At 53.5% G+C, this 21,456-nt stretch overlaps 9 protein-coding genes across 9 annotated transcripts; 4 read left to right on the top strand and 5 right to left on the bottom strand.

The window, feature by feature from the left end:
* Positions 1-162: 162 nt before the first annotated feature.
* On the bottom strand, positions 163-1,985 carry PV07_01536 (uncharacterized protein; the record flags this gene model as incomplete). Its single annotated transcript, XM_016388068.1, has 3 exons — positions 163-410; positions 488-1,642; positions 1,772-1,985. The coding sequence occupies 3 exons, from the start codon at positions 1,983-1,985 to the stop codon at positions 163-165; spliced, it is 1,617 nt and encodes a 538-aa protein (XP_016254996.1).
* A 4,441-nt stretch (positions 1,986-6,426) lies between these two features.
* Positions 6,427-7,260, bottom strand: PV07_01535 (uncharacterized protein; the record flags this gene model as incomplete). Its single annotated transcript, XM_016388067.1, has 1 exon — positions 6,427-7,260. One exon carries the CDS (start codon positions 7,258-7,260, stop codon positions 6,427-6,429), a length of 834 nt encoding a protein of 277 aa, XP_016254995.1.
* A 990-nt stretch (positions 7,261-8,250) lies between these two features.
* Positions 8,251-9,096, top strand: PV07_01534 (uncharacterized protein; the record flags this gene model as incomplete). The annotated part of the gene is made up of 1 exon (XM_016388066.1): positions 8,251-9,096. One exon carries the CDS (start codon positions 8,251-8,253, stop codon positions 9,094-9,096), a length of 846 nt encoding a protein of 281 aa, XP_016254994.1.
* A 408-nt stretch (positions 9,097-9,504) lies between these two features.
* Positions 9,505-10,809, bottom strand: PV07_01533 (uncharacterized protein; the record flags this gene model as incomplete). Its single annotated transcript, XM_016388065.1, has 3 exons — positions 9,505-9,837; positions 9,902-10,387; positions 10,468-10,809. The coding sequence occupies 3 exons, from the start codon at positions 10,807-10,809 to the stop codon at positions 9,505-9,507; spliced, it is 1,161 nt and encodes a 386-aa protein (XP_016254993.1).
* Positions 10,810-11,141: 332 nt separating this feature from the next.
* PV07_01532 (uncharacterized protein) lies at positions 11,142-12,776 on the bottom strand (the record flags this gene model as incomplete). Its single annotated transcript, XM_016388064.1, has 1 exon — positions 11,142-12,776. One exon carries the CDS (start codon positions 12,774-12,776, stop codon positions 11,142-11,144), a length of 1,635 nt encoding a protein of 544 aa, XP_016254992.1.
* A 295-nt stretch (positions 12,777-13,071) lies between these two features.
* On the top strand, positions 13,072-14,311 carry PV07_01531 (uncharacterized protein). Its single transcript, XM_016388063.1, has one exon. The coding sequence runs from the start codon at positions 13,385-13,387 to the stop codon at positions 14,198-14,200; it is 816 nt and encodes a 271-aa protein (XP_016254991.1). The 5' UTR covers positions 13,072-13,384; the 3' UTR covers positions 14,201-14,311.
* A 1,739-nt stretch (positions 14,312-16,050) lies between these two features.
* PV07_01530 (uncharacterized protein) lies at positions 16,051-16,572 on the top strand (the record flags this gene model as incomplete). Its single annotated transcript, XM_016388062.1, has 1 exon — positions 16,051-16,572. The coding sequence occupies one exon, from the start codon at positions 16,051-16,053 to the stop codon at positions 16,570-16,572; it is 522 nt and encodes a 173-aa protein (XP_016254990.1).
* A 1,564-nt stretch (positions 16,573-18,136) lies between these two features.
* Positions 18,137-18,565, bottom strand: PV07_01529 (uncharacterized protein; the record flags this gene model as incomplete). Its single annotated transcript, XM_016388061.1, has 2 exons — positions 18,137-18,434; positions 18,483-18,565. 2 exons carry the CDS (start codon positions 18,563-18,565, stop codon positions 18,137-18,139), a joined length of 381 nt encoding a protein of 126 aa, XP_016254989.1.
* Positions 18,566-20,910: 2,345 nt separating this feature from the next.
* On the top strand, positions 20,911-21,315 carry PV07_01528 (uncharacterized protein; the record flags this gene model as incomplete). Its single annotated transcript, XM_016388060.1, has 1 exon — positions 20,911-21,315. The coding sequence occupies one exon, from the start codon at positions 20,911-20,913 to the stop codon at positions 21,313-21,315; it is 405 nt and encodes a 134-aa protein (XP_016254988.1).
* Between the last annotated feature and the right edge of the window lie 141 nt (positions 21,316-21,456).

The raw sequence follows: 21,456 nt of genomic DNA, 5'->3' as shown, positions 1-21,456 counted from the left end.
GAATGTACTGGAACCACCAGTGCCCATTCACCAAGCTCGGGATATCAGGGTCTCAACAGTCACCTCTTACAAGGATTCTAGCTGGCATGAAGTGTTCTCACATGGCCTGCTCATTTCCCTTGCCCTACTTGAGACTCCCTCACTCATTGCATTGACAGGGGCTTATGCAACTTTCTCCACCATTTGATAAACGGCCTTCTCATTTTGGGACTCCTCCCCCTCCTGCGACGTGTTCACCTCATCCGACTTTCCAGCTTCAACCATATGGATTGCATCATCCCGTCGCACGACATCGGAGGGGAGCTTCTTAGCACGGCGGACGACGTCGAAAGGGCTGGTGGCGCCCTTGAAAACGGCGTCGATGGCTTCGAGTGAATGCTTGCGCGTCTCAGGGAAGAAGAAGTATACCACTACACACATGAATGGGTCAGTCATAAGACACCTTGGCCTCCGTGGACTGGAGTTTGGAAAGGAAGGGTAGACCTACCGGGGAGAATTAGACACAGGTTGGTAACGGCAAAGATAATGAAGAACTTGTTTCCCAGGTTCGTAAACCCAATTGGCGTAATCTCCACCACGAGGAAGTTGATGCTCCACAGGGTCGTCGAGGTCAGGCTGTAAATCGGCACGCGGTATGCCAAGGGAGCGACTTCTGTTCCGTAGAGATAATTGACACCCAGCGCGCCTACGGTAAAGAAGAAGCCGTACAAAAAGACACATAGAGCTGACACGATCGAGCATGCGCGAGAATCTGCGGCGTGTCCGACAGTACCGACAAGGACGATGAAGACTGCGCCCATGCCTGCGGCACCGAGAAGCATCAACGGGCGGCGGCCGAAGCGATCGACAGTGTAGATGGTCAAGAATGAGCAGGCGATCTGCCAGGTGTACACTGATCCCGATAGAATACGGGAGGTGAGTGCTGAAAGACCAACATATTGCTCAAAGATGGTGGTCGTATAAAACCCAATGACGCCCGCGCCGTTCATCTGCTGCGAAAAGGTGCTGAAACATGCCAAAAAGGTGCGATTTAGCAGTCGGTCACCCTTGTTGCGGAAAAGGCCTAGGAGGCTGCCTTTGCCCATCTCCGCGAGTGACTTCTGCATCTCGTGAATGGAGGTCTGGATCTCAGGCGAATCCTCAGGAAGGTCTTCAAGAATGGCAAGGATGGTGGTCGCTTCGGCAATGCGTCCCTTCTTGACCAACCACCTTGGCGAATCAGGCAGGAACATGCAAGCTGTCAGAATCCAGATGGCGAGCACAATCGGAAACGCCCAGGGGAACCGCCAGCTCACGCTGCCCGGTGCAAAAAAGAAGCCCAACTCGACCCACTGGCTGAGCGCCAGGCCACAGCTTGCAAACATCCCCTCAAGCACAACCAGCGCTCCACGGTGTTCGGCGGGAGAGCACTCAGACTGCCAGACGGGAACTGTGGCACTGATGGCACCGAAACCGAAGCCGAGAATGACACGGCTGACAATGAGCTGTCCCAGAGAGAAAGAGGTGCACATAATGATCGCGCCGACGATCTCGATGACGGAGCCTATCATGATGGTGCGCAGACGACCGAGCTTATCGCCGAGCTTCAGACACAGAAGAGAGCCGAACATGCAACCAACGGTGTACAGTGCCACAACGGTACCTAGTAGCATTATAGCACTTTAGTATCCGTCATGGTACCCGGTAATAAAAGAGCTCGCGGAGCTGGCAGTGCTGTCGGAACACAACGGCGACGCAAAGTCGACAGAGAACAGAGATAGTAGGAGCTTACCCTGAATCCTTGCATTGTCCGCCTGCTGTTTGCCCGTCGTATTGACAGTATCAATCCTCGGGAAGGTCTCAACGAAGGATGGAAGTGTCAACAAACCACCAGCGGCGGCGTTGTTATAGCCGATTAAAATGTAGGCGGGACAGACAACCATTGCAATCAGCGCTGTTGTCAGGCGCTTGCCTCGCAGGCCAAGGTAAGGTGCCCTGACCGCCATGCTCTCGGTACAACTCGTGCCAGAGACGCAGTGGTATGAGTCGAAGGGCTCGAACAAAGGGACTGCGTTGGGCTGTTTAGGAGAGGCTTGAATACTGCGAAAGGGACACGAGTCTGTAGAAGTGTGGAGAACTGCGCAGTCTGAGATGTGAGCTTGAGATATCAGTCATGAGATCGAGACAGTCACTGCGGTTGTTATATCTTCTGCAACTTGGCCATAGCCTCTTCCTTTTCCCCCACATCTTGTTTCTCCGGGTTTACGTGTGGAGAAGCTGGAGAAGGTGAAGGTATAGAGGTTCTTGCATTGCTCAGTGGCTCGCTTAGGCGGAGGTCACAAGTCCGATATATGATCGACAAAGGAGAAACGGTGAGAGCACGGAATTGAACGATGGAGAAAGATCCATGGTCCCGGGCTCTCAGCCGATGGAGCCGGATTTAGCCGGGTTGTTAACCGGCGGTAGGCAGCCGGAGCAGGTGGACGAAGATGAATGGGCTCAAAAGCATATCCCGAATGTCGAAAGGGTGACAATCAAGAGCTCTGGAGTGGCTGTTGATTATTTGAGGATAGCTATAGCGAAGAGGCGAGACGGATATTGGAGGTCAGATGGTTGACGGATCAACAGATGATCCAGCTCCGTGGCCTAACCACTCCTGGATCGAATAGATCCGCTTCCGAATAGATATCCTTCACCTAGCCCCGTTGGCTTCAGGTTCATCTAGGAGATGTGCCCTGAGGCCAATGAAATACAATCCGCAAAACTTGCGCACTCAAGGGTATATAGCTATGTATCACTTTGCTCAAGCCGCAATCCGAAGAGTTCCAGCTTCTACGCACGGGTCCCAGACGAACCCCATCCCACAGCGCCGTCCGTCCCCTGACTCGCACCTGGCTGAAAAATCCCAAATAAATCGTCGTCGTCGTACAGCCCAAACCCATCAACGCCCGTATTCCAACTCCAGTCCATGTTCCAGTCGTTATTGTCCTCTAGTCCATGAACTCCCACGCCGTCGTTCCCGTGTACTCCTTTGAGGAAGTCAATAGACGGGGGAACCGGCAGAGAATTGCTCAGCGGATGTCTATTTGCTCCATCTGTTCCGTTGAGACTTGGACTGACTAGCGGGTGAGCGTTCAGGGGGACCGAATGATGGCAGCTGGGGTTGTTGCCATGTGCCAGAGGGGAGGCAGAGAGCATGCCTGTCATGCACGGGTTAATATTTCCACTCGTGCTTGACTGCCTATTCCCTGTATCTCTGCCTGAGCGCCTATGCTCTAATCCACCCCTCGATTCTCGGACTTGATCCCGAGCCGTATCTTGTTCGAGCCCCAAGTATTGTACCAAACCCTTCATAATCCTCAAGGGTTTCCTGAGACCCAAATTGGCTGGAGTGGTTTCCTTGAGCGCCTCATAGCAATCCCTAATCTCCTCCATATTTCTGCTCGGATCCTTACTCCTTCGGGCGTCCTGCATAAAAACCATAACCGCGTTAAGTATGCAATATGACAGGCGGATGGGAGCCCGACCTAGAGTAAAGGAGCGACGGTAGGAGGTGACAAGGGCGCGAATGGATAGGGCTGCTGAGTAGCAATCGAGGCGAGCAGCTGTGAGAAAGTCTGATGGGGACTGAAGAGGCTGGTGCGACGTTCTTGTTGAATTGTGCCTGAAAAAGATGGACGTACCGTCGGAGGATGGGACCGTGGTGATTGTAGTAGGGTACAGGTGCCCACCAGGAAAGAACGGCCTCAAGAGCAGAATCCTCAGGGCGAAATAGGTAGTATGCAAAGTGAGCAGATGTGGCGGCGCAGGGTGATCGTCTTCCACCTTGAGGTGTGCTGGCAGCTTCCTTTCCCATCTCTCTAACGCTTCGCCAATGTGTTTAAATGCCCTCACCCTGTCACCTTCAGACATCTTCAGAGAAGAGACTGCATATATCGAACTGATGAGCATTTCCGCTATTTCAGCCAGATCTATTAGTGCCCTGAACGTGCTGACCGCAAATGTGGGCCGCGGAACGTACTCTGCGAGGAGCTTTGAGGTTGCACTCGAGGGATAGAGTGGATCGATATACGGTTTCCATGGCTCTGTTTCTTCGTATGTGTCGAGCAGTCTCTTGCTGACCTCGCTCTCGGAGACTTGCAGACAGCACGGCCGTCCCAAATAGAGGCTCTGCACTTTATCATTGACGTAGGCGGTCCAGAAGACACGTTTGCGGATTTCGATATCGAGCGCTGTTAACTGACCATTGGTGCTGTTGCTGCTGCGCGACGACTTCACCAAGTGGCAACCGAGGTCGATGACCATCCGATACGCAATGCCGCAGTATACCCATCCAGGTGAAGTCTTGCCAATCGATACCAGAGCGGTGCCCATGAGGATCAGGCCACATATGGAGGGTACACTGGGTGTCTCGATTCCTTCCTCTTGCAGACACTCTCTAAATCTGTCGAGGAATTGGGCGGCAACAGTCTGTGGATCGTCTTTATCCCTCCGCAGTGCGACGCTGCGTTCGCTGTAGGTAGCTGAGGCAAAATATATGGCGTTGAGCAGCAGCTTATTGATGTACGGCCCGTTGTTGGCGAGGCTGTCCATAACCGCCGGCCGGTAAGTGATAAGGTAGGAGAGGTGAGGGCGGTTCCAGTGCAGGTCGAAGAAGTGCATTGCCATCTCGGGGTCGAGGCCGTCGAAGTCGAAGCGCCGTTCGTATAGATGCGCTACCTCGCGATGTCGTTGAAGGGCAGCATGAGCGACGAGCTGGGAAACGACGGACTGGAGTTCAGGGGCCAAGGCCTCGTCATCAAAGTCTCGAAATGGAAGGCCAGTGTCGTTGGTGGCACTGGCTAGGTGAGAGCTGGAGATGCTGTCTTGGGAAAGGACGGAGTGCCGATGATACGGACCGAAACCGATGAAGCTTGAATGCTCAGGAAGTGTGCCATCGCCGCGGTTGGAGAGTTCGTGCATAGCTGAGGAGGGTCCATGGAATATAGGGCTGTCTTCCCCCTCTTGATCTTCTTCTTGGTGGTGGTCTTGATTTTGGGCTTCCGAAATGGTCGGCGTGGTGTGGTGATTCCACTCAACTTCAACAGATCTGTAGCGGAGTGTGGATGGGTGGCCGTCGTCCTGGTGACGTGAGCTAGGAAGAGGAGCATTGGTAGCCGATAGAGCGGTTATCACTCTGTCTGATTGCGATAATGTAGGCTGTAGATGGAATGACATGCCCCTTTCTGTTGATCGGAGAGGTGATGGCTCACTCTCGGTCATCGTCCTCGCGTTTTCTGCATGATGATTTCCCATCGTCGCCCGGCACTCATTGCTTGAGATGGATTCACCACCCAAGCCTTCGCCAATCCCGTTGGTGTTTATAATGCTAACATCACTCCTGCGGTCACTCTGTAGCACCCGCTGGTGGTGGCCTAGAAGACTCCTAACCTCCTCAAGACTTTCGGTCTCCTTCAGTCTCTTAACCAGCAGCCTCAGTGAGTTGATTTCCTCATCTTTCCCTTTAATCTCGGCCTTTGTCGGCCGGCTGAACTGCCGCCTGTCTTCCAAGTAGTGACAGGGCTGGTTGTACTGTGCACAGAAGCCGCATTGAGGTCGCTTGCCATTGCATTTTGCCTTGAGAACATATCAGCTGAATCGATCCAGGATTCACGCCAATGCAGAGTCACATTTATTCTGGAGGGGATGTTGGAGTATCAACTTGAACGGCCATGGATCAACCACCTGAGATCAAGATGTAAGATCACTCAGGAAATCGATGATGTGGCTGTTAAAATCAAACCATTCATACGGAAATCAAACTTGCGAAAACAGAAGTTTGAACGGACCTTACGCATCCGACACGCCTGACACGCCTTCCGGACAGCTCTTCGAGGCGCCGTTGCAGGTGTTGGGGACATTTCTGGGGCCCTCATGCTGTTGTCCAGTTGCCCATTGGTGCTCTGCTTGTTTGCGATTCTTGGTTTGGGCGTTGGTGTATTGATGCAGTTGTATTTCGTGGATATCGGAAGAACGCCGAAGACGCGGAAGTGGGAAAGCGGAGAAAGCAATGCGGCCCCTGCCTTGGTATGAGGGAGCTTGAAGCCTTTACATAGCTCAAGCTCGAAAAGGAAGCGATCCACCCACTTCCGAGGGATTAAGAACCGGAGTGCACCCCCGTCGACCGCTGGTGAGGAAATTGCGGAACTTCCTCTCGCTTTTGCCGTATCAGGAGCTTCAGAGCCTGACAGAAAGACGGGGTGTGGAGATGGGCGGCACCTTGGAAGCATTTGGCGAAAGATGGGAAGCTCTCTACGCTAGAGGATCTACCAAGGCTCATGCTCGTACTCCGTCTTACTTTCTGGCCTTGTGAATCCGCAATATGCTATTGGAAACACCGGATTTCGTCCAAGACCCTTGGCGAGCTTGTCTTTACTGCCTCTTCCTGCAATCCCATCTCCTTTAGGTCTACAGCCTCGCCGGTGGGCCGGTCCAACACGAGATCCCTCCGTCCACCACCACCTCGCTTCCCGTCACGTACTTCGCTTCCGAACTTGCCAGGTAGATGACCGCATGCGCCACATCCCACGCGTCCCCCATTCTCCCCAGTGGCACCTTCGCCGCCCGGCTTCGTGCCAATTGCTCCCCAGTCACGCCCTCAGGAAGGTGCTTCAACAATCTGCTCTGCACGAGCGGCGTGTTCATCAACCCCGGCACCACTGTATTAACTCGGATATTGTTGGGTGCGTACGCGATAGCCGTGGACTTGCTGAACTGGATGATGGCTGCCTTTGACGAGGCATAGGCAATGTGCTCGGTGCCCAAATGTCTCATCCCCGCGATGGACGAGAGATTCACAATCGCGCCGCCTGGGGGCTGTTGTGTCAACATAGTCCTGATCACCGCCTTGCAGCACAAGAACACGCTCTTAATGTTGACGTCCATCTGCTTGCCCCAGACGTCCTCCGGCATGCTCTCCGCCGACCCCGGTGCGGAGAGGCCAACGTTGTTGACCAGCACATCAATCCGCCCATACTTCTCCACGCACTTCCCCACCTCCCTGTCCACAGCCGCTGCCGAGGTGACGTCGCATTGCGAGATGGTGATGCGGTCTGCGATCTGAGGATTTTCGGACAGGATGTAGGAGCGCGTCTCCTCCGCAGCGGAGAGATTCAAATCCACGCCGTAGATCGTGCCCCCTTGTCGCGCGAACAAAATGGCGCTGGCTCTGCCATTGCCAATGCCACTGCCGGTTGAGCCGATACCGGTGATGAAGATGACCTTGTTATCGAAACGGAACATTTTGCTGTGTGCATGAATGCGTGAATGATGTCTTGTGGTCGCTGGTCACGAAGAGGTTTCGTGTGTTAGAGAAACGGCCAACTACGCCTTGCAACAATTACCTAGGTAACTTTGTTGGTACTTTTGGCACCCCGCAGCCTCGAAGACACCGACGGGGATCAGAGTTCCGGCTCGAAGCTCGTCCCTCGGAAGTTGCTTTACCTAGCACGGCCTTGGCCATCTGCTGGCAAAACCTAGGTGGTTTGTGTTTTGGCTTAGGGCTCTGGCTTAGGCGAGGCCCTAGCCTGGTGAGCCTAATGGCCTTTGTGCGATCCCGTAACCTTTGTCTTCTTGGGGCCCTGGCGCCATTGTTGTCTGGACTCTTGTTTAGTTCTGCGATAACATATACTCTTATACTGCGACCTCCCTTATAACTTTGGGACCACGCCCAGGGACTCTGGCACAGCTACGGTACTGAACCTTTCAGGGGTTGGAGCACAATAGACAAAGGGCTTTCCACATTCCAGAGCGGGACACGGTGGATTCTGTATTATGTCCTGGGACCATTGGTGGCAATATTCTGTATCATAGTGACATCGATAGAAGTTGATGTTTATCCTCGCGTTTCGACACGTCATGGCAAAGGCGGTAGATAAATACTGGCAAAAGAGGACGATGGGATTTGGTCTAGTCCTGGCTGTAATGACCTGGCTAACTGTCATAGCAGGGTGGGTTTCTTGAGGCCGTGTCTTGACTTGCTGTGTAAACGCCTTGCTAACCATATCGCGAAGCAGATCTCGAAGTGAGGATATACAATTGTAGTAACAAGGAGTTGTCATCTTGCGGGCCGGTCCAGGGCCGGTCTGCAGGACGCATACGTCATTTATTCATTGCCTCAATCTCCTCGCGGTACACGCTCTCGTGCATATTCTACACCTGGACATCTATCCTCTTACCACACGACCAGACCAATTCGGACCGCCTCCTTGGAGTGGCATTGCTGGGCCAACCATGACTCAGTCACAGCTCGACGTGGTGAAATCCATGTACGACGAGCGGAGCGAACAGTACGACGAGAACGACGTCCACGTGAGACAGGCGCGGGACTACATCGCCTGGGCCGACTTGAAGAACGGGGAAAACGTGCTCGACCTGGCCTGCGGGACGGGTCTCGTGGCCATTGGGGCCAAGCAGGTGACCGGGAGCTCAGGGTGCGTCGTCGGCGTCGACATCAGCGAGGGGATGCTGAACGTGGCGCGCCGCAAAGCCCAGGCCGCCGGGCTCGACATTGCCTTCTTCAACCACGACGTCTCCGACCTCACGGGCCTTGAATTTGTGCCGCAAGCCTCGGAGGACGGTGGGTTGTTGTTCGACGTGATTACCTGCGCGTCGGCGCTGATCCTCCTCCCGGATCCCCTCCAGGCGGTCAAGAACTGGAAGGCCGTGCTCAGACCCGGCCGCGGCCGTCTGATCACCGACGTGCAGACCAAGGACGCAAACGTGGTCATGAACATCTTCTCGGCCGTCGCCCCGCAGGTCGGCGAGACCGTCCCCTGGCACTCGCACCTGTGGCAGTCACAGCAAGCTCTGGCGGCCTTGATGGCTGACGCGGGGTTCCGCGTCGAGAGGGTCTTTGAGACCGAGGCCTACGCGAGGGCGCAATATCATCTTGACGCAGCCGCGCAGCTGTTCGACAAGGCTGTCAGCAAGGCCATGTTCAAGGACTTTGGCCGCGCCGAGATTCGTGAGAGAGCCAAAGAACTGTTTGTCCGGAAGTTCGCAGAGGTGGCTGGGCCAAAGGGCATAATTGAGGAGGAGACAAGATACTGGGTCATCGTGGCCACTAAGCCGGGATGATGAGCAAAGCGACATGCTTGATTGACCGTGTACAAGTTGGTAACTAACTAGATCACCTGTGCAAGGGCAGAAAACTCGCTAGGCAGGAATCATGATATCTACCCAAATTCGCGCCGCATGTCCACATCCCATCGTACAGTGCGTCAAACCCGTTGCTGACAATTTTGCCGGTCATTCTCGTTTTTTTGGACCCAGTCGAATTAGAAAAACCGGTGAGCGCGCCCGTTGGGTGGCGTATCATTTATGGTTGCTTCTGCAAGGAAGAGACTGACATGTCAGAAGGTCCAATCCCAAGCAATTTGGAGGCCGGTTGGGCACAAGTGGAGGAAGGGGAGAAGTAAAGAGACCGATTCGCCGGAAGGAGAAGAAAAGGTCAAAAACACACTTCATTCACCATTTGGCTCTTTATCATCTTGCCATACCTTGTTCGGCGACCGGTTTCCGCTTGAACAGCTTCTTCAGGCTTCCGGGTTTCTCATCTGGAGAACGCTCTCGTCCTGTCACTGGCGGTGCTACCTCTGGCTCGGTTGCCGGGATGGGCTCATGGTGTGCATATCCGGGTTGAAGGTCGTTAGCTTCATGTGCCGGCCAGCCTCCAGGGACGCCCTCCATTTCGGCTCGACCCTTCTCTAGAATTTCTTCGTTCTGGGCGTTGATGCGAGCTGCCTTCTCGGGATTTTTGGATGGGAAGCGGCGGTCGATTGTCGAGCTAAACGTGCCTCGAAGGGTTTCTCCCACACCCTATGAATATAATAGTCAGTACAACGGTTCAAAGTATCTTGAATAGCAGAGGGCGAAGACTCACGTGAAGTCCCTTAGCTGCAGCTCGCAGATCGTTGATCGTGCTTTGATTGTGTCGCATTGGCTGGTCAGCCGTTTTGAGGGATGAACGAGTGGGATAGCTGAAGTTGTGTCTCGAGGGACTAGCAGGTGGTTCCCCACTGTCACGTCCTGCGTAAGGAGGATCGACTGGGCTCACAGGACCATTATCCAGGGGATACGCATCCCGCGAGTAGTCACCGGATCTCCTCATGGCGCTTTTAGCCGGTATTGGGGGAGAGTCAGCGGCAAGCAATCCTCCGCTAGTCACCACAGGTGGCCTTTCTCTCTGGGCCATGTTGGTGGATGCTGTAGTCGGTTGATTAGGATACTCCGGCGTTGTGGATCCAGCAGGCATCTCCAGAAGTTGAGGTTGTTGACCCGGACCGGATTGTACTTCACGTTTGACATCCTTTTGGACATCTTGCTGTTTCTTCCCGCCTCTTGTAGTTGTGGTGGTCGTGGTAGTCGTCTGGCATGTTAGCATTCGGACGTAAATGTAGACCATGTATTAGAAGGGTCAATACGGTACAGACCCATGCTGGGACTTACAGTCGTTGTCACCACGGTCACCACTTCCCCTGTGTCTTCATCGAACACCTCTCCAGTCGAAGGTTTCAAGGCGAGATTCCTGTCCTGGTCGATGTTGGCTATCTCACTATCCTTCTCCGCGGATATTATCTCATTCTGGTATCTTTCTGCTTCAGGAGTAATTCCTCCTTGGACGCCATCCGCGCTGTTGGCTCCGCTTGACGCATACGCTGAATCGGGTCCGACGTCTGGCTGCGGTTCTGGGGTCTTCTCTCGCTTCCCGAGCAGACGGCCCAACTTTCGATGTTTCTTCTCCTTTTCATAGGCAGGCGAGGTGGAGTTGGCAAAGGCTGATTGCGACATTCTCGTGAAAAGGAAAGGGTCGTGAGTGCATGAAATATTGATGACTGTAAAAGCTGCGGTGGAAGACGACGTAGGAGGAGGAGGAGCAGTTTCAACAGCTCATCGAGGCAGTATTTCAGGGTTCTGGTCCCTCCTTGGTATGGGCACGCCAGCCCATCTGATCGTGCACAATGATGTCATTTGGCAAGCCATGATCGGCGTGTTGATCGAGAAACGCCACGATTCCTACACAGCCACAAGTTGCGGGACAGACGAGAGGAGAAGAAACGGCTTCGCTAGACACGGGCAACCAATCAGTCGCCTTCGGAAATCGGCCGCCGTTGACGCAAATGCTATGGGTCTGCTCTATGTCTGATAACCGATCCCATCCCTCCTCGTCGGCGGAGATTCGTATAAGCGACATCCAGTTCCAGCTCGATGTCACATCTGACTTTCAGCTCACAGATGTACGGCCACGTACACTTCTCCCCGCGAGCACTCCATTTCTGCAATTTAGCTGGTGTTGGGGTGTCAAACGTGCTGAGGAGATCCCAGAGTCCGAGTTGCGGGGTGATCGATAATTTGGACCAAGAGGCGAGCGTTGGTACAACTTCATCCATCAACACCCGCTGGAGGAATGTTGGAAGCACACCAAAGTGATTCATAACCTGCAGCCAATGCAGCATTTCGTCCAGGACGAAGCGAACCAGGATACCGAGAGGTTGGTGACGGTCGGCATAATTCTGCAGTTGGATGAAGGGGGCTATATATGGTCTGGATTGGGACACGATAAAGTGATTGACGTTGAATAGTTCGCCTATGCGTGTCAATGGCGCTTCCGGGTGGACGGAAGCCTGTCGGTGCAGATTACAGCCTTTCTCCGAGAAATCAGCGGCAAAATACAAGGTAATATCGCCAGTAGCACTCTTGCACAGTAACTGCACAGGGGCGTACATGGCTTTGGATGTCGCTATGGATGCCACCACCGCGGATCGGACAAGTACGTGAGGCGCTGTCAGGTAATTGAGAAGTTGTGGGGTGCCGGCCACCTCGGACATGGCGATGGTTATGTTGAGGATTCTTCCGGTCTTTGCATACGCCTCTTCAAAAGTGATGTCGCCCAGATTGTCTCGGGTGCATTCGTGGAGCACGTCGATGTCGAACACGTGGTGGGAGGTACGATAACGTTGGTACCGGCGTTTGATAGTTGCAAAGAAGGAGGAGTTGAACCAAGACTTGAGCCCACCTGCGGCACGTCGTTCTTGAACGCGAAGGAAGGCATCGAGGTTGATGCTGGTGGCCTCCAATACCCCGATCAGATCTTCGTCTTTTGTCACGCATATATGCGCGGCAATCAGAGCGCCTGATGACGTCCCTGTGATTATGCGAGGAAGCAGGCGCTGCAGATACAGTGCTTTGACCACTCCAAGATGACACATACTGATCATAGCACCCCCTTGAAGCACCAGACTTGTACGGCCAAGGGCAGTCCGCATGTCGATGATGACTTGTCGCTTCTCCTGAGCTGGAACGATAGGAGCTGCTCCATTGCTGACCGCGTTCCGATCCGCAATATAAGTGATACAGTGGCGCACTTCCATCACGTAATCATGGATAAGTCGTTTGGTCTGTATCTTTGATTTTCGGTACAAGGCGGGGGATAGAATGCGACACATATTACGGGAGCTTTGAGCTCTCAGTTGACTGCACAACCCTCTCTCGTCCCCCAGCCGTCGGCATCGTTCAAGGTCTCGCTTCAGAGTTCGGAGGATGTGCCAGTCGTAGCTCGGGTGACGGTCCACTTTGACCCATTCATCGACTCCATGGATGGCATCGTACTCGAACTCTCCGGTGTACCACGCTTCGTAGTTGGCGGGGGTGGTGTCGCCGTTGGTGTGAGGCTTGGGCCAGGGCTCGACCCAGACTAAGAGAAACAAGTACCGAAGGATGCTCCAGAGGGTGCTGAAGATGCTAGAAGGGCCGTCCATTCTTGCAATTCATGGCAGAGATGGAGTGCCATGGAGCTCCGACTTCCCCTACACTGGCATGTCAATAATGGTGCAGACAATATGAAGTTATCGACGAAGGGGAAAAGGTCAGACGACAGGAGTTGATGAGTTGGAACCGACACCGAGACAGTCTCGGTCACGCTGCTTTTGACCCGGCATTTTCAGTACCCTTGGTGCTAGCGCCTTGGCAGTATCTATTTAAAGCGGCATGGGTATCACTCCCCTGAGTTGGTCGCGTCCTCACCATTCAATCCACAAGAACCAACATCCATACCCTCAGAAGAGTCAAACCGGCACACTCTTCGACGATCCAGCCGGGCCCGTCTCCAATCGCATCTGCGAATAACAGAAATGAGGATTAACTAAGCTCCCAGACGACAGCCATTCAGTGCAATTGGATGCTGCCGATATCGGCATCGCTGATCGATTCCTCCAATATTGCCATGAAGATATAACAGGGCTCACTCTCGTATCCTGCTGTCATCCAACCGGTGTCCCCCATAAATCCAGTGGCAGTTGCAAAATACAGTGCTTCTAAGAGCTTATATAATCTTGGTGAAGTGTCCTTCGAGACTATCTGGTACGACATGGCGAAAGAGCAAGCGGTCTATTCCCATGGCCATCACAAATCAGTGGTCGAGGACCATGCACGTCGAACAGCGCAAGACTCAGCAGCATTTCTGCTCCCACATATTAAACCCAATCACATCATTCTCGATGTCGGGTGCGGTCCGGGTACCATCACTGCAGACCTAGCAACCTTCGTACCAGAGGGCAAGGTCATCGGTGGTGACGCTGTCGAGTCTGTCCTCGAGCAAGCTTCCCAGTACGCCTCCTCGAGAGGGTTGACGAACATCACATTCCAAAAGATCGATGCCAATGGCTTACCGTTTGCGGACAACTCTTTTGACATTGTCTTTTGTCATCAAGTCCTGCAACACGTCAAAGACCCGGTGGGCATATTGAAGGAGATGCGAAGAGTCGCCAAGCCAGGCGGCATCGTAGCTGCTCGAGAAGCAGACTACAAGTCGTTCGCCTGGTATCCAGAGACGCCCGAGATCGCCAGGTGGGCAGATCTCTACCAGAGAGTCGCGAAGACGAATGGAGGAGAACCCAACGCAGGTCGATACTGTCACGTGTGGGCCAGACAAGCTGGTTTCTCGCCAGATGAAATCACCGCCACGTGGGACTGCTGGAGATATGCCGGGCAGCGAGTGGCGCAGTTCTCTCAGAGCTGGGCCGGGAGAATCTTGCAGCCCGGGTTCACGGGGACGGCGGTCCGGGAGGGATTCGCGACGGAAGATGAGATCAAGAACATCTCCGAAGGCTGGAAGAGATGGGGCACGGATCAGGATGCATTCCTTGCCATTCCTAGCGGGCAGATCTTGTGTCGTAAGACATAGCAAAGTGGAAAACGCCCAAGCTCGAAGATGCAATGCAAAACGAGGTAGTGTGCCCTGAGCGGGCAATGTCAGTCCTGTCTCCCTTCTATGTAAGGGATCTATATTTCTTCGTGAGGACATGGGACTGTGACTGACGTGGAACGCCCTTTTTATCCCTGTATCCCCAGAACCCCAGTAAACGGGGGATCCTTGCCAGCATCGGCAAATATCTGACCACATTGGCTCACGTCAGAAGTCAGGCCTCAGAGTGAGGAGAAGCTCGTCTCGTCCCCGCTCACATCAAGCAAAATGTCGCCATCGCCGCTGCTACGGGGTAGTAGAGGCAGCCCAACATCACATGTTCACAACATCGCGAACAGCCATCCATCCCAGATGCCGCCTGAGAGGTGGTTGGCCAGTGTGGCAGGCTTATATAACAACCCTTTCGTGTCCGTCGTTTGGTCATAAAGCATCCATCTTCCTCCGCATTGGAATGCAACCATGCACTGACCGTGAGGTCGATCCATGGGAGACTGGGCGTGCACATTCCTGGAACCTCATACTTGAATCTAAGACTTCACGCCGACAGTTTCCTTCTGGTATGGAGGTGTCTCGGAAGTCACCAACCATGTCCATCTTGAGGGTATAAGTCAATGTTGGCAGGTTTGAAGAAGGCGTTTATTTTTGTTCTCCCGTCAAGTACCATCGCAAGGGCCACACGCTCTAGACTTGCCCGCTTACTCACTTTCTTCGTGTATATCAACGTCGTCCTTTCATTACGCAGCACGCTGGACAGCCTTCAAGAGTAGTATCTGCATGCCAAAAGGGATTCGACGTTTCGAACCGGTCCCGCAGGCTACTGCCAGCCACTAGTCCCCAGCCAACGCCCAGCTCCCTCCGAAGACTTCTCAGAGCAGATCAATGAGCTGATCAGTGAGATCGGGAGGGCAGTCGAACAACTGATCCAATTGTTGGCCACGCAATTCAATGTCAATGCACTGCTCTCAACCGCTACTCCCTCGGCGACACCAGCCCCTATCTCCGCGGCAAGTCAACAGTCGATCTTACCCGTCACGAATCTCAACACACTTCCAGCGTCTCCAACCTCGTACACTACCTCGCGAAGCCTTGTTCCAGATCATCCGGTATACACCTCTACTTCGACAACGTACATGTTCGACCCAGCGGCCACAGACCTCAACGCGGTTTATTATTCCCAAACGGATCTCACCCCGGTGATATCCCTGACTCAGGTCTGCTCTGATCCCTCCATCGACATAATCATCATCGCATTCGTGACAAGCTTGGTCTCCGGCGCCAATGGAGCATATCCATCTATGAACGTAAGCATCTCCGGAAGGATGTATCGGTCTTGCCGGGACTTCAAACCGTTACCCTTCCTGAGACCGCTTTCTAATGCTAACGCGAAGAGAGATGGCTTCAAACTGCTGGGCCACCTCCGCCGCCCAACAAGCCGCCGGCGCAACCGGCCTTCTAGACTGCGTCGGCGATGGCTTTGCGGGTAAAATTGCGCAATGTCAGCAAATGGGGAAAAAGGTTATGCTTAAGTTGGGAGGGCCGGTAGGCAATTTGACAGTGGGAAATGATGAGCAAGCTGTTCAGGTCGCGAATACGCTCTAAGATCTATTCCTCGGTGGGCAAAACGATACCATTGCCCCCTTGAGGCCGTATGGGAGCGTTGTGTTTGATGGGATTGATATCGGTGAGTTTTCTGCTGCCCGCCACCTTCATCGTATAGCCGGGTGCTCTCATCGAGAGTGCGGAGGCTAATGTTATCCGACGTCGCAGATAATGAAGTCCCCTCCGCATCCACCTACCTCCTTAGCCTCGTCAACACTCTTCCCCAGCTCATGTCCGCCTCGAATCGCGCATCCTACCTTTCCGCAGCCCCTCAATGCCCCCGTCCCGAAGCCTCGACACCTGTGCCCTCCCTCCTTCCCTACATCGACTTCTTCTCCGTGCAATTCTACAACAATCCATCCTGTCAACTTGGCCTATCAAGCCAGTCCACCGCGATCAATGAGGGCTTCTTTACCAGTCTACAGGAGTGGTCAAATGACATTCTCGCCGTCCAACCCGCGGGTTCCGGTTCTAGCTCATGGATCAGACGCACAACGGGTTCTTTCGTCGACATCAATAATGGTATAGCTTCACCAAGACTTCTGATCGGAACTCCCGCGTTCTCAAGAGCAGGAACTGGTTATGTCGATGTACCAATGTATCAGACGATTCTCCAGAGGGTCAAGGGTATGAATCTGCCCAACCTGGCTGGCTCCATGTTTTGGGACGGCGCGTATCAGGAAGTTATTGCGACGGTCGTCAATGGCGTCAACAGTACGTTCACGCAAATTGTCAAGCAAATGTTGGGTTAAATTGCAAGGGCCCATTTGAGTCTGCAAACGAAGGGGGAGGGGCACAAAGACCTGCTCGGAGGCTACGCCCTACTTCTTTCTATATATATACACCTAATATTAGCTAGATTAACTCGTAGATAGTCTCCTAGAGCTCTATTTATAGCGTAATTAAAAGGTGCCTAAAATACCCCAAAATCGCTCTTATATCGAAGATTACACTATAAATAGAGCCCTAGCGACCTATCAACGTCTATGACTAGATAGAGAACTATCAAATCTACTAGGAAATAGCATAGGATAGGTCGTAGAGGCCCTAGATAGCCGGGAATCTCTCGATATATAGCGAAAAGGTCAAATGTATGGGCATTAAGATCTCCACGAGAAACACGAATTACGCTACGAGACGAGTATCAATTGATAGAAAATTCAAACTAATCCTAGGGAACGTATAAAAATTACTACCTGAGAGCGTTGCTGTTGAGTAATTAGCATAAACGTTTTTCGCTGTTGTTCTGTCGTTGCGCGCTCGGCACACTTGCTGATTTTTTGGATTTTTTGCTCTTCACTGTAATTGGCAAACGTTACCACGGGCTCAGGCTGTCAAAGGGCTTGGAGCAAGTAGTAGTGGGCACCCGGCGGCGAGGAGCTGTCTCAATTGGCGCCCAATTTCTAAGCTAGGACGCCCCTGGACAACCCGGGCAACGTCACGAAGGGACCTCTCAGATGTAGTATGGTTTATGCCGACGTGCGCAAATTCTATCTGGTGTCGCGTCCGCCGGTGAGAGTGGCATTTCTTGGTTGGAAAAAAGTTGAATTAGACGGTTTGCTCATAACGTCACTAGGCTTTAGCGACGCATCTTCTCAGGGCAATGATATGTCAAGAACTTCAGAGATGTAGACTGCGCGCAGACTGACGGTGCAATGGCTGCTTGACGTATTTCTGCAGTGCTTCCTGCTAGCGTGCCGGGTTCGATCAGGTGGACGATTTATTAAGGGTATTGAGTAGCTTCGAGATGTCGTCAATGCCGGCAAGGTCCCCCCCCCTCCCGGGGTGCTGGCAAACAACTGCTTTTAGGTGTGGCTACCTGCTGTGACATGACAACATGTGATTGATTATTCCTATTTACTATGAAAGTTTACTGAAAGTCGAGTATGATCGTCCGACGACCCGGCCTAACAATCGCGGTCCGTCATCAGAAGGCTGACAGGCACTAGATCGGAGGTTCCTCACTCTTTTACCTCGACATTATCTTCTCCCTTGGCAATTATATTCCGGAGTCATAACTCATGCAATTCAAAAACGGGACGCGATTAAAGCGAGGGACGGGATCAGGAGTCGTGCGAGTCCCCCACAAATAAGAGACGAGGCAGAGCCCGTGTAAGGCGCAATGGGAGGCGCTAGGACCTATAGGTTCGTCAGCCAGCTATTCATCGACGGATCATGGTGAGCGCATTCCAGCGCGCCAAAACAGGGAAAAGGGAAAGATGAATCGCCCACCGAATCGATTATGTGAGCAACTTCGTTCCCCAGAATCAGGTTTGACGAGATAGCCTTTGCATTGTTGATGAAGTAGTCGTCGGTTCAGATGGCTACTGTGACGGTTGTGCCAGCCTGCGTGATGTAGCTGGTGCCGTTACTCAGTGCCGGAAGGTAGCCTGCAAAATTCTGCAAAACGTGTCCCGATAAGACCGAAGCAATATTGGGCGATGTGGGTGATACGTTCACTGCAGCGAAAGCTTCGTTGCTTGGAATAAAGACTGTAACGAGCGGCATTGAATCCAAGATCGAAGTCTGGTTTGTTGCGTTGGTCAGGGAGGTGAATGTCGTCTGGCCAATGTATTGAGAGGTCGAGGATAAGCTGATAGGCACAGTGAAAAGACTGGCTGACCATGTCAGCTCTGTCCGTGACGAGGGATTTGCCACTTACCCGTCGGTGGTATGAATCAAACCACCAGCATAGGGAATGTCCCCAGTCAAAATGCCCACCGAATTGCCCAATCCTGAGAACATATTGTCCAGCGTCGTCGAGTTGCTGATGGTAACCTGCCTGGCGGCAAGACGTAGATCCCATCGCTTGCTACTAGTAGATGTGGTCTTATTTTTGGGCGGATTAGAAACAACCTTCTGAGTAGCTCCTCTGAGATTCGCAGCAGGATCTTTCGTTGCCACTACGCTACCTGGAGGTGTGCGCAAGCCGTTGATTTCGCTCTGGTTCTGAGCGGCGTGAAGCAGCAGTTGCTGCTGCTGTTGGGGGGTTAGACTGGCGCATTTGCTGATGCTGGTTGTATTAGACGCGTCGTCAAGATAGCCATCGAGTGGTGCTAACACTGTCGGAACCCAGCTGTGTAAACGGCGGACACGATAGGGTCCGACTGAATCAGGGCGGCAAACTTAGCTGCTCCGGCGGCGATCAGGGCGTCATTGAGCGAGGGCAGAGTTGGAGCAGGTGGAGGTGAAGATGAGGGCCAACCGGGTACAGAGGACCAAGCTTTCGAAGTATGGATGCTTGATGGGGCCCACGAATACTCCGTCTTCACGGCCGAAGACCAGGTCCACCCGGGTTCGTTGATGGAAATTGAGGGGCTAGAAAGGCCTGGCTGATATGTTGTCGACCATGTATGGCTATATGGCCAAGTAGGCTCTTGAGAAGACGGCTCTTCAGAGAGAGAGAGAGAGAGAGAGAGAGAGAGAGAGAGAGAGAGGACCAGCGGTCCGGAGCATAAGTGGCGGGCAGCCATGTAGGAGTCTGGCCAATTGGGAGGGGGTGAGTAGAATGAGTCGTGGACCAGACATCGCCCGACAAGACTTCAGAGGGATGGTCTGGAGCAGAAGGGGTGCTCTTGGACAGAATCTGAGCAATGACCGGGTGCCCGCAACAAGCAGATAGAGCGACGAAGAGGCTGAACGCCATGATCAGGCTGAGGGAGACGAGGCCCGGGCTCCGGCGTCAAACGAGTGCGCAAAGCGAGACCTACTGAACTTCCTGCGAACGACGAGGATTCAACGAAAGTGTGTCTGATCCAGCATCTGCCATCAGGTCATGTTGCGGACCCGTGAGGAGACTCTTATGTACCTCTGTGCCGGGCCAGGCAAGATCCGGAGGAGACTCTGCATCTCTGTGGACGTGGCTGGGAAGTGAATTGGGCTCTAAACAACCGACCTGCTTCGTCATCGCCACGCTGTCTTCTCCCTTCTGCCTTCAAGGGCGATGGTGGATTGTTGCAATGACAGGACGACTGCGGTGCGGTGTGGTGCGCTGTCACCTCGAGGCGCGTGGCTTGCATCATTAGCCTGGTACAGTACTATACTGGCCCTTTTCAGCGAGGCAGCGGACCGAGTCCTCGGCAAGAGTTGAGAATTGAGGTCGGCGTGAGGCTCTCAGCTTGCTGAAAGCAGTCGCATGCAGAAACTTTCAAAGAGGTTCTTCTGGTGGGCGGTCCGCCCCGCTGCCAAAACTCGTAGTCAGCGTGCCTATTAGAGGCAAGCCCTGGGACTTCGGCGGTTAATTGACGTAAATAAGGACGCCGACCGGCGCAAGGCTAGGGCATGAGAGGCTAGAGCGCAGCCCCCGAGTCGCCAACGCCTGTCCCCGAACCTGGAGCTGCCCATCACCTACTTGAGGTGTGCGTGCTGCAGCAGCTTCCTTCTCTCGTTTCCAGCTGCCGCAGGCGACGACCCCTCGGAATTTTCCTGTCCAATGGACATGCTCCAGATATCGACGATGAGGCGACAGGACGGGCTCTTTCAACGGCCTTAACCATCACCATTGGATGAGCAGTGGCAAGGAACACCGCTTTCGCCAATCGACCAAGAACGAGCTTGCCTTGCCCGAGCACTCCTTGCGACGAACCATGTCCAAAACCCATGCTCGCGGATCCGTCTTTCTGCAGTACGGTATTATCGCTGTTACAGGAGACCGCGACCAGGAAGACCCTGGGCATCGGGGCTACATGGCAGACCCAGTCGTGATGCCCACGAAGAGCCTGGACAACTCGTCACTCTTCTGTGGTAGGCTGAGAAGACCACTTCCTCTCTGAGGGGCACATCCTACTCCTTATTGAGTAAAGGCTTCTGGCGTAAGAATGGTGGTGATACCACAGAGCCCAAATATCGGCAAATCGCGGCTGAAAATGGACGAGATCAATGTGCTTCAGTGGTCGGCGCCTTCGTCTACCACCGCAATGGCGTATATACCGGATTCCTCGTGTGCTGGCAGCGTAGAGTGCTCTGCCTGTGGCTGATATTTTGCGATCTGAAATTCGAGTCTCAGTCGCACACTCATCACACTCGACACCATGGTTCTTTCGTCACTCGATCCGCCGCGCTAGAGCTATCACCTCTGGCGCCGCTTCTCAATGCCCACGGCAAGTGGGTCTCGAGACGCCATTGCGGTTCCTGCGGACGTGGCTGATCAGCTCAATTCCGCGTATACCTTCATGGTCCAGATGATCATTATCAGCTTCTGGATCATCCTGATTCTCGCCGGCGTGGTCCTATTCCTCGGCAAAGACAAGCATAGCCATAACAGCGGGGTGATTTGCACGGGCATCTGGAACGCGAAAGGGTCCCCAGGCGCAGTCTTTAGCCTTACTACTGCCTATATCGCGAAGATCAAGGACCGACGATGGTGGCAGCTACTTCTCTGGACCGTCCTCGCCCTGGGTTTCGTGGTCGCCACCTACGAGGCGCACGGGAAGAAATTGGAAGGATCTGGTGCTGGAAGAGACATGGGAACATCCAACGTAGCATTGTGTACTTAGACATTATGACGATGTATCTAAGCTGGAGAAAGAGCTCCGAAGGCACAGTGGTATGATGTTGGTAATGCAAGAGGGTATGCCAGCATGAACATCGCAATAGGTGGTCCACGGAAAGGGTGTTTGGGGACGGGCCGGGCGGCG

The sequence above is a fragment of the Cladophialophora immunda genome, assembly GCF_000835495.1.
Source record: "Cladophialophora immunda strain CBS 83496 unplaced genomic scaffold supercont1.1, whole genome shotgun sequence".
Classification (NCBI taxonomy): domain Eukaryota; kingdom Fungi; phylum Ascomycota; class Eurotiomycetes; order Chaetothyriales; family Herpotrichiellaceae; genus Cladophialophora; species Cladophialophora immunda.
Note: the sequence above shows the minus strand (reverse complement) of the source record. Positions and strands in the feature narration are given on the sequence as shown.

Bases quoted from the DNA above. Each gene is read 5' to 3' on its own strand.
- PV07_01531 (XM_016388063.1), top strand. From the start codon at position 13,385: ATGGCGAAAGAGCAAGCGGTCTATTCCCATGGCCATCACAAATCAGTG.